The sequence below is a fragment of the Eubalaena glacialis genome, chromosome 13 (genome assembly GCF_028564815.1).
Source record: "Eubalaena glacialis isolate mEubGla1 chromosome 13, mEubGla1.1.hap2.+ XY, whole genome shotgun sequence".
NCBI classification, from domain to species: Eukaryota; Metazoa; Chordata; class Mammalia; order Artiodactyla; family Balaenidae; genus Eubalaena; species Eubalaena glacialis.
The window spans coordinates 90,836,131-90,850,950 of NC_083728.1; the positions used below are offsets into that span (position 1 = coordinate 90,836,131).

Consider the following 14,820-nt stretch of genomic DNA (forward strand, 5'->3'; position numbering starts at 1 on the left):
AATTTTGTTTGTCCTTTAAGAAAAGTGGGCCCAGGCATCATATACCCAGAGAAAACCATAATTCAAAAAGACACATGCACCCCAGTGTTCATTGCAGCACTATTTACAATAGCCAGGTCATGGAAGCAACCTAAATGCCCATCGACAGACGAATGGATAAAGAAGATGTGGTACATATACACAATGGAATATTACTCAGCAATAAAAAGAAACGAAACTGAACTATTTGTAGTGAGGTTGGATGGACCTAGAGACTGTCATACAGAGTGAAGTAAGTCAGAAAGAGAAAAACAAATATCGTTTATTAACACATATACGTGGAACCTAGAAAAATGGTACAGATGAAGCAGTTTGCAGGGCAGAAACTGAGACACAGATATAGAGAACAAACGTATGGACACCAAGGGGGGAAAGTGGTGGGGGTGGTGGTGTGATGAATTGGGAGATTGGGATTGACATATATACACTAATATGTATAAAAGGGATGACTAATAAGAACCTGCTGTGTTAAAAATAAATAAAATAAAATTCAAAAAAAAATAGTGATTAAAAAAAAAAGAAAAGAAAAGTGGGCCCAGGCAGACTGGACTTGTCTTATTGGGGTGAGGGGTGGGCAGGAGGAACCTGTGATCTGACCTCAGGTGGTAACTGACCTTCCAGAGCCCCTGGGTGGGAGAAGGAAAGAGCCAGGCTGACTGTGATTTTTTTTAATTTATAAATTTATTTATTTATTTATTTATTTTTGGCTGCGTTGGGTCTTCATTGCTGCGCACAGGCTTTCTCTAGTTGCAGCGAGCGGGGGCTACTCTTCGTTGTGGTGCGTGGGCTTCTCACTGCGGTGGCTTCTCTTGTTGTGGAGCACGGGCTCCAGGCGCACGGGCTTCAGTAGTTGTGGCACACAGGCTCAATAGTTGTGGCTCGTGGGCTCTGGAGTGTGGGCTCAGTAATTGTGGCGCATGGGCTTAGTTGCTCCGCCGCATGGAGGATCTTCCCGGACCAGGGCTCGAGCCCATGTCCCCTGCATTGGCAGGCGGATTCTTAACCACTGCGCCACCAGGGAAGTCTTGACCGTGATTTTTGAGTCTTAATCCCTCTAAAATAGAGGCTCTCACAAGCAGTATAGTTGGTGAAGCTCCTTTCATTGGAAATGAAGAGAGATCAGTTTCCACATATTGGAGCTATAGGAGAAAATCAAGAAAGAATGTCTTATTTGAAATATATTGCAGTGCTTTCTCAAGCACCATGTGCAGGCATTTGGCCATTAGCTTCTTGGTAATAACTGATCTGTAAGTTTTATGCATTAGGTTGGGGAAGGGGATCAGGGAGCAAAGAAAGGAACCACAGTGGAAAAGACGTAGCCCGTATCCTTAAGGCATAAACTCTAAAGAATTAACTTGAAATTGTCTTACATATAACTTGATTTTCTCATAAAATCATCATTATATTTTGTATAACTATAAAGAAAAAGATATGATAGGGAGGAACTAATGTTCTTTTGGGAAGGGGATCAGTTTACTAAGAGGTTTCATGCCTTTTTCCCATGTAAAATGCAAAAGTCCCAGGAGTAGGGGTGGGGTTGTATTTGTAACTCTGTATGGAGAGGAATGTGCTTTGTCTTGCCAGCCTTCATCTCTCTGTAATTTTTCATACCTTCAGCCCCTTGATTGTGTCAGACCTAGTGTAAGGCCCTAGAAATCCAAAGATAGCTGAGACACAGTGTAGAACATTGTAAGCTCCTTTCAGTCAAGAATTTTGCTGGCTTACTCACCAGTGTATCCCCATGTGGCACATAACAGGCACTCAAAGGATAACATTTTTTGAATAGATGAATTGAACCCTCCATTCCAAGCCTGTCTGTAGTGATCAGCAGGGCATAGTCTGTGCCTGCGAGGAGTGCTTGGCTCCTTGGAGATGTGATGTAACCAGATAATTACAAGACACTATTAAAAGTGCTACTGTAATAGAGTTGGAGCCAAGAGCTCCAAGAGTCCAGAGAAAGAGTGCCAACTTTTGCCCGTGTCATTTGGGTTTTCCAGAGCCCCCGGTACTTGAAATGAGAGCTGATGAGTAGGTGTTGCCAGCAGAGAAAGGACACCTAGGCAGAGCTTTGCGAGGTTGAGGGTGTTGAGCGTGTGGCACTGGCAGGAGGCCAACTGTGCTGGCCTTGGGTGCTGGCTGGGGACAGACATGGGACCTGGGACGGCTGTTTCTCTGAGCTTCTCTCCTTCTCTCCTGGCTCACTCCACCGTCCTCCATCCTGCTCCCGCTCCTCTACCAGATACCCTTCAGGTTTGAGCTGAAATGCCACCTCTGCACAAGGCTGTCCTTCACAGCTCTTTGCCCCTCACCTTGCTTTGGTTCCCCTGGGTGCTCCTTGTCTTCCTACAGACTGGACATTTATCTATTTGGCGATCCACCCACTCCAACACTCCCAGAATGTAGACTCTGGGAGGGCAGGGACTTCATTTGTTCACTGATCGTTTGCTGAGAACAGTGCCTGGTCCTCATGGCAGTGCTCAGGAGGTATTTGTTGAAGGGGGCAAGAGAGGGAAAGTGAAAGTGTTCCTACTGCTTTCAGTGCAGAAGTTGTCTGCACTGAATCACAGTGTTGGTGATGGTAATCATCTCAGGCATTGTCACTAGCAAGTCTTCATGTATCATAATCCTGGCCACCTTTGGGGAAGTGAGTGGCCAGTATTTACAAGTAAAGTTCCAGGGGCTGGTTGAGGGAAGGACCAGGTAACTGATATTTGGTTCTGGTGTGGAATACTCACGTTTGTACATCTAATGGGAATCTAAAAACACACTTCCGTCAGTGCCCTGCCAGACATGCAACTGGCTGAAAGCGGCAGGAACAGCTACTTCCTCACATGTGTCCAGTCCGAGATTACTTTGTGATTAGCAGGTTCCTATCATTATCATTAAGAAAAGGTGTCCTCGTGTTTAATCCTAGTCCGTGCTGCCTCTTAATGGGTCGTTCCCAGCTCTCCAGGAAGCGCGGGGAAGCAGGCATCCTGCACAGCTGCAGCTCGGTGTCCCCACCTGTGCCACCCTGACGCTTGGTTCTACGTGACCTCACTGACCTTTCGTCTGTGCTCTCCTTACACAAGATGCCCATTGTAACCTCAGGGCTTCCAGTAAACAATGTGCCCTCAGGTTTCCAGTAAACAATGACCTGTTCTTGCTCACAGACACCGTGCTGGCAAGCAGTGAGAATAGAGTGGGAAGTGTAAATGGATTTGAGCAGACTTGAGTCCATAGCTCTGTGACCTTAAACAAGTTAATTTGCCTCTCGGAGCCTTCCTTTCTCATTTACTTAAAAAAAAGGAGGGGGTGGTGATAATGGCCAGTACTTCCCTTGTAGAATTGCTGTGAAGACTAAGTGAAATGTGTATGTAAACAGCCTGTACCAGAAGGTGTATAGGTCTGAAACCTTGAGCCAGGGTCTCGGGTGAGATGTCTGAGTTCAAGACTCTTGTTTAAAGATGTTCCGTACCATATAGATGACATTTCAATGAGAAACTCATCTAAACAGCCAAAACTGAAAAAACAATCTCCTTTTTAAAATAATAATGAAGTCCCTTTCCGAAATCGTGTAGGAAAAGTGGTCCTCTTATTCCTAACAAGAAAAGATAGGTATGTTGCCGTTTGCTGGTCACGGGTGAGCCTCACCTCTGCCAGGCTCAGCATTGGCACAGCTTGGTTCAGGAGGGAGGTTGTGGCCTTATTTGTGGAGGGCTGTGGAGGAAGTCTGGCCAAGAACTGAATCCAGACTCTAGGGCTTGTTCCCCTAAAAGTTATTTACCAGGCCCTGGTTCAGTGAGGGGGTCACTGCAAGGTCCTACAACCTAGCAAGCCATCAGCCGCCAGAGTGATCTTTTGAAAATGTGAATTAGATCATTGCACTTCCCACCCATTTAGCCTGGCTTTCCAAATACCTCCCTCCAGCCTCAGCGGCTGCACCAGGATTGACCACTGTCTACTCTCAGCTCTCCCCCTTGGGCTCCAGCCAATACCAACTCCCTCTGTGCTCCTTGAATGAGACAGGCCCTCACCTGTGCCAAAGCCTTCACACATCCTCTCCCCTCTGCCTGGAACACCCTTCCCCCGTATCTGACTAACTCTGCTCATCCCTCAGGGCTCAGCTTCAACATCACATCCTCAAAAAGGCTTTCCTGATCCCTGGGCTAATTTAACTCTGCTCTTTTACAGCACCCAGTGCTTTTCCTCTGAGTGTTCCTGTCACAGTTGTAGCTGTATATCCTGTTTGTCTAATATCTGTTTTCTTCAGCAGAACATAAGCTCCAAGAAGTTAGACACTGAGTCTAACTTGCTTAATGCTGTATCCCCAGCATCTCATACAGCCCTCAACCAATGATAAAAATTCAGCCAATATTGAGAGTGAATAAATAAGCTCGTTCAAAATTAAACTTATGTTCTCATCTCTGCCCCCCACCCTCACTCAGATCTGCTCCTCCTCCTTCATCACTTGATCCAAGTCCATGTTTTCCCCAGCCCAGTCCCACAGACTCTTCAGTTGCTGCTTAACTGTCTTCCTGCCTCTAGTCTCAGCCTCTTCAGTCCATCAAAGCATTTGGAAACGCAAGCCCAGGCAGGTTGCTGCCATGTCTGGATCCCTTCCGTGACTTTCTGATATCTAGGGTAGTAGGTGGCACAACTTTGTGATTGCTCTCTGTATTGGAAGAAAATGTGTACAGCAGAATTCCCCCCAAAGTATGTATTTATTTATTTATAAATTATGTGTCTGTACTATTGTTGTAACATACATTGCAAAATATATATAAACACAGAAAATTGTAAAGGGTAGGATGAAATAAATACTTTTAAATAATTTTATTTAAAAAACAAAACAATTTTATTTAATGATATGAAAACCTTTTGTGTTCATTAAAATATTAACACTTTGAATATGTTTCATTGTTGAAATGTTTGATTGAGAGTCTGGTTCTACTTTTTTTTTTGGCCATGCCGTGCGGCTTGTGGGAACTTAGTTCCCGGACCAGGGATTAAACCCACGCCCTCAGCAGTGAAAGCACAGAGTCCTGACCACTGGACCGCCCAGAGAATTCCCTGGTTTTACATTTTACATACTTTAATAGCTGTTGTAGCTGGGGAAGGCACTTCACTGAGAGATGTCAGTCCAGATGGGAGGAGTACTTCATTGGTTGCCTGGATGTTCTCATCACTCATGATACTGCTGTTTTTTTATTTTTGTTTGTTTGTTTTGGCTGCGTCTGGTCTTCGTTGCAGCACGAGGGATCTTCGTTGAGGTGTGCGTGCTCTTCGTTGCGGCGTGCGTGCTCTTCGTTGCGGCACGCAGGCTCCTCTCTAGTTGAGGCGCACAAGCTCAGCAGTTGTGTCGCGCGGGCTTAGTTGCCCCGCAGCATCTGGGATCTCAGTTTGCTGACCAGGGATCGAACCTGCATCCCCTGCATTGTAAGGCGGATTCTTTACCACTGGATCACCAGGGAAGTCCCCACGATACTGGTTTTATTCAGTCCCATGAAGACACCAACTCCTCAAAGAATCCTTGTCTGACTTAGCCCCACCCCCTTTGCTGTCTCTTGTGTGCTCGTGTGTGCGCATGCGCACGTACATGTGTACACTATTATACTTACCTCCACTGTGCTCTACTTGGTTTGCTCACATATCTGACTTCTTCAGCATCCTTGCCATAGAGAAAATACAAATCCTCGAATTCCCTTAGTGAAAGGAAGGAAAGCCCACTGATTCTGCCTGAGCTTTGACTTTGCCAAGCTTTATTGATTCCCAAGGGTTCCAGCATCCATCTCATTGTCTGTTTTCCCGTCTTAAAATCGAACTCTTTCTGGATTTGGCGAGCATCCGTATGTCATTTGGGTCTTGAGGTGGGGAGAACCAGTGACTTTGACAACTGGAAGCCACATGTGGCCTGAATGCCCATAGCCCTGTGGCTTCTAGAGTATGCTAAGCATTTGTGAATGGTCAGGTGCCCGGGCCTCATCTTTTACTTAAGAGGTGTGAGGATTTACAGCCCCACCATTTTTTGAGTACCTGAGATGGCAAAGCAGAGAGCTGGAATTTCAGAGATTCGTTATGAATTGGCCACAGCCCCATGCCCCATATCTTAGGCCAGCAGACTTCTCTCCCCTGGAGAGTGAGTCTAGAAGTTTCATTGGAGGAACCATTCAGAAATAAGTGAGCAGTTTCTACTGTGCTCCGCTTCTGAGACAAGGCTGGAAGTCAAGCAGGAAAGATGCAGGGTGCACAGGGAACGAAGCAACTTCAGGGCAGGCCTGGAGGGATGGCGAGCAAGAAGTGCAGGGTCTGGTGACTTGGACCCTTGGTCTCATCTCTCGGGTTCTTTGCCAGCAGCAGGAAGCCCTGCTATGCATAGATGATGACCTGGGACACTGTCTGCTAGGCTTTGAGGAAGCTGTTTCTTTGAAGAAATGTCAGCTCCCTGACAGGGTCATCTGAAACCAAACTTGATCTTCTGCCTTACCCAGTAAACATTATTTAAGCAGCAGAAAATGGATGAAGAGAAGCTATCGAGTACTTTCTTTATAGTGCAAAGTTAAGACCTTAATGAATAGTCAAAACACCTTGATGCATCTTGGGCGCTAAAGGGCAACATAAAACTTAACCAGAAATCTCTCTGATGTTGTGAGGAACATGGACGGGTAGCTGCTGAGTTAAGCAGTGTGTGCACGCCTTCCTCATCAGGAAGCAAGGAGCTGCCTTCTCTGTTGTATGTGGGCCGACGATGAAGTCATCTGTTTCCTCCTGATTTGAAAACGCACACAGGCGATGGGGAAGCCTCTCCAATTAGATTTGACAGCCAGGATATGCATGTCCTTCATGTTTTGAAGTTACTTGTCAACATTGTACTCCGCCTTCCAAAATGGTCCTTGGGACTTTCATTAACCTTACTTTGAAGTATTGATTATCTTCATGTTAGAAACGTTGAAGAACATTTCTTCTGCCTGATATTGTTTAAGCATTTGTTGCATTTAGGAACAAAGCCTAGCTGTACTTGAGAGGAGAGAATTACAGCTTAGTAAACTATACGCTGTGTTTAGAAGAGAGGGTACGTTGTAAAGAAACAACACACAGAAAGGTCCAGATGTAAAATTCACCCAGCCTGCTGTTTGCTTGCCTTCTTTTAATTGTGGGTTTCAATATCTAACTAGCTAGTCTCTTCAAAAGACATTTCATTTTTATTCTCTGGGACCCCTCAGCCCTTCAATGAGAAGTACATGCCTGAAAAACCACACATGGACCTACAGGAGAGCCGCTGTGACATTGGAAGTAAGCAGTGGCTTCGTGGTGACCCCTTACAGCTGACTCAGCTTGGCCAGGTCCTCTTGCTGTCATGGACCTGTGCCTCACCTAGAAAATGGGTTCTTCCCTTATGAAGAAGGTCCCATGAATTAATAACTGGATCACCAGGAATGCTGGAAAGCACTCTCTAAATGCCATGCATTGTTTCCAAGATGTTATTCCTGGTGGGTGGCTAGGTTAGTATTGTTTTGAAGGTTAGGATATAGATACCAGCTCATCTATTCTCCAGCTGTTGTTTATCCTCCAGTTTCCCAGAATAGTCAGGCACAAGGTCTTTTAAAAATGGGTTTTAAAAAAAAATTGGGTTTTATGCTGCTTTACGTTTGGGTGTGTAGTAATGAAGTCAGTACTGATTTAGCTTCTGTTTACTGACAGAGATGTAGGTAGTGGACCAGAGAGCATCATATCCCTTGGAAGCAACAGCATTTAGTAGAGAGTCTCTGATCAGCTCATCTCTAACCCCACCCCACCCCATGCCATTGATTGAAGCCTTTTTATGAGAGTTATTCAGGTTCTCAGTTCCTCAAGCCGTCCATTTTATTTCTCTTTCTCTTTTAAAATTTTATATTTTAATTAGGTAGTACAAGATACAAAAGATACAAAGAGCTTACAGTAAGAAGTCTCACCCCACTTTCCATCCACTCGGGATAATCAGTACTACCAATTTCTTGGGTATCCTTTCAGGTTGATTTTATATATCACTATATTCTCCCACCACCACCTTTTTTGATGTAGAAGTGGTAGCATCTTTACTATGTATACTACTCTGCACCTTGTTAGAGTCATCTTAGCAGTATATATTAGAGAAAGTTCAGTAGTAAGTGGAGAATACAGAGGTAGGAGATGTTTCTAGAATTGATGTGAAGATACAATCTAGCACATCTCCTGGCGAGCTCTACCCCAGGTACTTCCAGATGCTAAACATGTACCCCCAACTCCCTGCCTGACATCTCCACTGGGTATCCCACAGGTCCTCCTGTGTCATTACTGCCAAGATCAAACTCGGGATCTTAACACCTGCCCTCCCTCCTCCCAAGCCAGGCTTTTCCACTGTTCCCAAGCTCCATCCATGTCGCTGTTATCTTGGGTTGCACAAACCAGAAACCAAGGCATCAGGGTGATACCTCCCTCTCCTCATTCCCGGAGCCAGGCCGTCGCCAAGCCAGCCAGTTTTACTTCCTAAATTTCTCTTAAATCAGTCAACTTTCCTTCATGTCCTCACCTACCCGACCGGGGCCTCCATAGTCTCTCTCCTGAATGACTTTAATAGCTTCCTAGTGTCTTACACTTCCACTCTTTCCTCCCTCTACTCTGTTCTCCACACAGAATCATCTTTTAAAATCACAAACCTGCTCATGTTACTTCCATGCTTGACACCTTTTGACGCCTCCCTACCACTCTTAGGATAAAGGTCAAACTGATAATCACATCCTACAAAGCCTCACATGGACTGGCTCCAATGGGCCTCACCAGGCCTATTTTCACTGCCTGCAGTCCAGCTACAGGAACCAAACTCGGCCAGTTTTATCTGCCAGAGTCTTTCTCTTACTGTTCCTCTGTCTGGAATGCTATTCTCCTTTTGCTTTCTTTGACTCATCTTTCTGATCTCAGGCTCCACTTCCTCAAGCCTTCACTGTCACCCCAGGCCAAACAAAGCTGACAACACCATTTCTTCCTTCATTGTACTTATTAGGGTTGTGATTTCTATTTATGGAAATTAAATTTAATTAATGTTTCTTTAAATTCCTGTTATTGATGTGAGATGGTTTCTGGCACATGTGAAAATATTTTATAAACTGTGAAGAGTCCTAGAATAAAAAGTAGTAATTTTTTTGAATTTATGTTTATAAATGAAGTTAAGCTATGGAGGATGATATCCATGTTTATGAGTGAGGGATGACTGAGGGAATGTCTCCCTTAAGGACCCCTAGTGATCCTAATCTAGACTGTTTTTCACTTCAATTCAACACAAGTGGTCTATGCCAGACCAACACTGGAACACTGGGCAGAACCAGACCTCAAGCAGCTCACAGTATTTTATTTTTAAAAAACCAAGATCACATAAATTTATCTTCTGTAGTTTTTTCAGGTGACTCCTGGCATTTTAGAAAACCTTACAAACCTTGGGTGATGGGAGCAACACTTTCTTTTGATCCAAGGAGAGAAAAATTTCCCCATGCTTTCTTATAATGATTGTTACATCTTCTATTGAGAGATGTCTTTAGAAATATCCCTGCTGAAAGGGAGAGAGATCCTCTGAAAGAATTCAAGCCAAGTGAAGCTTGTTTCGCATTCCCGATTGTTAAACAGAAACGTATGTGGTGTCTACTCACCAAGAGCTGTCTTTGTGTCTCTCCTTTATCCCCAGGAAACCTGTAGGAAGTGTCAGGGACTCTGGAAAGAGCACAACGGTCTCACTTGTGAAGAACTGGCTGAAAAAGATGACATCAAGTACCGAACATCTATGTGAGTAACATGATTCAGGGGGGCTTATTGACTGATTTGCAACTCCCCCATTAACCTGCCTTTTGGGCAGAGGAGGCAGTGAATATTGTGGGAAAAACAAGCTCTCAAGCTACCCCAGGCTAGTGATCTCAAGGAAGGGACCTAACCCCTGAGCCTCTGTTTCCTCATCTCTGCAGCCTCTTAGAACTATTTCTCGGATCAAATGTAACATAGTAAATGCCTGGCACATATGAATTCAGTAACTTTCGGTTCCTCTTCTCTTTACTATTTAAATACAATGTGTTATTACACATTTTAGTTAACTTATTTTATTTTTGGCTGCGTTGAGTCTTCATTGCCGCGCACAGGCTTTTCTCTAGTTGCAGCGAGCGGGGGCTACTCTTCGTTGCAGTGTGCGGGCTTCTCATTGCAGTGGCTTCTGTTACCGAGCACGGGCTCTAGGCGCACAGGCTCTAGGCACGCGGGCTTCAGTAGTTGTGGCTTGTGGGCTTCAGTAGTTGTGGCTCATGGGCTCTAGAGCACAGGCTCAGTAGTTGTGGCGCACGGGCTTAGTTGCTCCGCGGCATGTAGGATCCTCCTGGGCCAGGGATTGAACACGTGTCCCCTGCATTGGCAGGCGGATTCTCATCCACTGCACCACCAGGGGAGTCCCTTATTACACATTTTAATTAAATCACATTGCACTACTGTTGCTTATCTGTTTTCTATAGGAGACTGGTGGCCTGAGACATTCAGTAGAATTACAGCCTCCAGAATGCAAAATAATGCAGTCAGTAAGAAGAACATTACTGTATAGCACTCCGTAAGTGTCTGGGCACTTTACAGATATTAAATACATTGATTTATATAATACAGAAGTCTATTTCTCTCCCATATAATAGTCCAGCCCTGCCTAGCAGGTGGGGCAGATCTGTCCCATGAGGTCATTCAAAGACCTAGGTTTCTTGATCTCATTGCTTCACTAAGGTGGTGTTCTTATCTGCATAATTGTGACTAGGTTGCAGCCACATTTGCACCCCAGCCCATAGAAAAGGAGAGAGACAGAGACAAATTGCCAGGCAGGCAGCTTTTAAGTTTTAAGTGAAGCAGAAATTATATATATTATTTCTGCTCATACCCTGTTGGTCTAAACTGAGTCATATGGCCACAACCTGGCTCCAAGGCAGATACCATATATAGTCTCTAGCTGGCCAGTTTTTTGTCCAGCTTAAATTTGAAGGGTAGGGAGTGGGTTTTGTGACCAAGAAAATAAAGTGGGGGGCTTCCCTGGTGGTGCAGTGGTTGAGAATCTGCCTGCCAATGCAGGGGACACGGGTTCGAGCCCTGGTCTGGGAAGATCCCACATGCCGCGGAGCAACTAGGCCCGTGAGCCATAGCTACTGAGCCTGCGCGTCTGGAGCCTGTGCTCCGCAACAAGAGAGGCCGCGATAGTGAGAGGCCCGCGCACCGCGATGAAGAGTGGCCCCCGCTCGCCGTAACTAGAGAAAGCCCTCGCACAGAAACTAAGATCCAACACAGCCAAAAATAAATAAATAAATTTTTAAAAAAAATAAATAAAGTGGGAAATGGCTATTTGGGGCAGTTAACAGTCTCCAAGTCTCCACCACAGATAGGCACTATTATCCTCATTTTACAGATGACACAACTGACACACAGAGAGCCCAGGTAAACATGGTCACACAGGTAGTAATTGGCGTAGCAGGAATTTGAACCTAGGCAAATGGCTCCCTGACTTTGCTCTTTGTCACAGGTTTGGTAGGCAGAATAATGTTCCCCAAAGATGTCCCATGTCATAAGCTCTGGAACCTGTAAACCTTTGGATATATTTCCTTACATGGCAGTAGGGACTTTCCAAATGTGATTCAGGTTATGGAACTTGAAATAGGGAAGATTATCCTGAATTATCCAGGTAAATCCAGTCTAATCACATGACTCCTTAAAAGCAGAGTGAGCTTTTCTCTGGTCAGACAAAGATGGAATGATGGACAAAGAGTCAGAGAGACACGAGAAGAATTTTACCTCCTGTTGCTGGCTTTGAAGATAGAGGAAGAAGGCCATGAGCCAAGGAATGTGAGAGCTCCAGAAGCAGAGAATAACCTTCTGTTTATAGCTACCAAGAAAGTGGGGACTTCAAGTCCTACAACCTCAAAGAACTGAATCCTCTGACAGCCCAGATGAGCAGCAAACAGATTGTCTCCTAGAACCTCCAGTAGGTAACACAGCCCACCAGCACCTTGATTTTAGTCTGGTGAGATCCATGCTGGACTTCTGACCTACAAAACTATGAAGTAATAAATTTATGTTACGTTTAGCTAATATGTTTGTGGTAATTTGTTACAGCAGCAATAGAAAATAAATTTTGGAACCAGAAGTGGAATGCTGCTGTAACAGATACCTTAAAATGTAGAAATGGGTTTGAAATTGGGCAATGGGTAGAAACTGGAAGAATTTTGAGAAGCATGATAGAAAAATACATAGATTGCCTTGAACAGACCATTAGTAGAAATACAGACATTAGAAACCACCATTGAGGGCTCAGAAGTAAGTGAGGACCATTATGGGCAAAGCCTAAATTACCTTAGAGAACACTTAAATCACCATGAACAGACTGTTAGTAGAAATATGGACACGAAAGGCAGTGCTGGTGAGGACTCAGAAGGAAATGGAGAACATGTTATTGAAAACTGGAGGAAAGGGAATCCTTGTTATATAATGGCAGAAAGCTTAGCTGACTTGTGTCCAGCAGTTATGAAGAAAGTAGAACTTGTAAATGGTGAAACAACATTTAACTGAAGTTTCCAAGCACAGTTTTTTTTTTGTTTTTTGTTTTGGCTGTGCTGGGTCTTAGTATTGGCACGCAGGATCTTTATTTGCGGCATGTGGACTCTTAGTTGAGGCATGCGTGCGGGATCTAGTTCCCCAACCAGGCATTGAACCCAGGCCCCCTGCATTGGGAGCATGGAGTCTTACCACTGGACCACCAGGGAGGTCCCCCAAGCACAGTATTGAAGACTAGAAAGTGCAAGTGGAAAGAGATAGACTGAGAGGAGAGCTGTTAACAAAAAGGAACAGGCGGGACTTCCCTGGTGGCGCAGTGGTCAAGAATCCACCTGCCAGTGCAGGAGGCATGGGTTCGAGCCCTGGTCCAGGAAGATCCCACATGCCGTGGAGCAACTAAGCCCGTACACCACAACTACTGAGCCTGCACTCTAGAGCCCACGAGCCACAACTGCTGAGCCTGCGTGCCACAGCTACTGAAGCCCGCACGCCTGGAGCCCGTGCTCTGCAACAAGAGAAGCCACCGCAATAGGAAGCCCACGCATTGCAACGAAGAGTAGCCCCTGCTTGCCGCAGCTAGAGAAAGCCTGCGCACAGCAACAAAGACCCAATGCAGCCAAAAATAATAAATAAATAAATAAACAAACAGATTTTTTTTTTTTTTTAAAGGAACAGGCTTGATTGTTTCTGAAATTCTCATACTCTCCAGATGATAAAAGACCCTAAAATTAAGACATTGACTGTCAGGAAAAGCATGCTCTAGAGAAAAAAACCAAGGCTGCATTGAGAATGTCAGAGTGTTCAGTTACACAAAGGCTCTTTGAAGAGCCTGAGAGAGTGACTCACAGATCCCCTCAGTGTAACCAGGGAGCCTCTAGGAAACTCGGGCATTATCCCTCAGCCATCTAAGCAGAAGCCAGAAGTAGAGATGGGATTATCAAGGAAATATCTGTGAATGAGCTTCATGTCTTTTTTTTTTTTTTTTAATAAATTTATTTATTTATTTATTTATTTATTATTGGTTGCGTTGGGTCTTCGTTGCTGTGCACGGGCTTTCTCTAGTTGCGGAGAGCAGGGGCTACTCTTCGTTGCAGTGCGCGGGCTTCTTACTGCATTGGCTTCTCTTGTTGTGGAGCACGGGCTCTAGACACGCGGGCCTCGGTAGTTGTGGCTCGTGGGCTCTAGAGTGCAGGCTCAGTAGTTGTGGCGCATGGGCTTAGTTGCGCCACAGCATGTGGGATCTTCCCGGACCAGGGATCGAACCTGTGTCCCCTGCATTGACAGGCGGATTCTTAACCACTGTGCCACCACGGAAGCCCCTGAGCTTCATGTCTTAATGGAATGAAACCCTGTGACATACATGGGAGACTCACAAGGTTCTTGAGAATTTTATATCAGTAGAAACACTGCCAGGTTGGACTGAAAGAGTACAAAATGAAAGAAGTCTGTCAGACCCCCAAAATTCTATAAGCGACAAACAGGCTGATTAAAAACTACTCAGCTGCAAACATATGCTACCTTTCTTGAAAAAGGAAAGATTATTCCTCTTCAAGCCATGAGCAGAGCTGTGAGCCACAGAGGATTGTTCTCAGATCTGAAATATAAGGGAGTTTGCCCAGCTGGATTTCTAAATTTATTAGGAATGGTGACTCCTTTTTTCCTTCCATTTTCTCCCCCTTTGAACCAGAATATCTGTAAATGCTGTCCTAGGCCTGTCCCATCATCGTATTTTAGGAGCAGATAATTTGTTTCTTTAGTTTCCCAGGCCCACAAATGGAGAGGAAGTGTGTCCCATAGTGGATCATACCCAGAGTCTCATCTATACCTAATTTAGATGATGAAATTTGAGTTGATGTTATACTGGATGAGATCTTTGGGGTCCTTGGGATGAGGTGACTGTAGTTTGCATGTGGGATGGATATCAATCTTTGGAAGCCAGAGGGCAGACTATGTTAGAGAAGAGAAAATGGCCTCCAAAGATAATCCATGCCCTAATCCCCAGAACCTGTGGTTTGTTTTGTTTTGTTTTTAATCTCACATGGCAAAGGGCTTTGCAGATGTGATTAAGGTTACAGTAAACAAAAGAAAACTAATACAGCCACATATATAGTAATCACAAATACCACGCCAACTAGAAAAATGTGGTATTGCTTCCTCACATCCAGACTTACCCCTGTCAGCCAGCCTTTATATTTTAGAGTGACCACCACCCTGACCAGTGGCATGGCCTTG

At 44.8% G+C, this 14,820-nt stretch overlaps 1 protein-coding gene across 3 annotated transcripts in view; it reads left to right on the forward strand.

The window, feature by feature from the left end:
* RNF216 (ring finger protein 216) overlaps nucleotides 1–14,820 on the forward strand; it is a 169,325-nt gene that overhangs the window by 129,489 nt on the left and 25,016 nt on the right. For all 3 annotated transcript variants that reach the window (XM_061208521.1, XM_061208522.1, XM_061208523.1), the window contains exon 14: nucleotides 9,713–9,810. In XM_061208521.1, coding sequence (XP_061064504.1) covers nucleotides 9,713–9,810 — 98 coding nt within the window. The remainder of the gene's footprint in view (nucleotides 1–9,712; nucleotides 9,811–14,820) is intronic.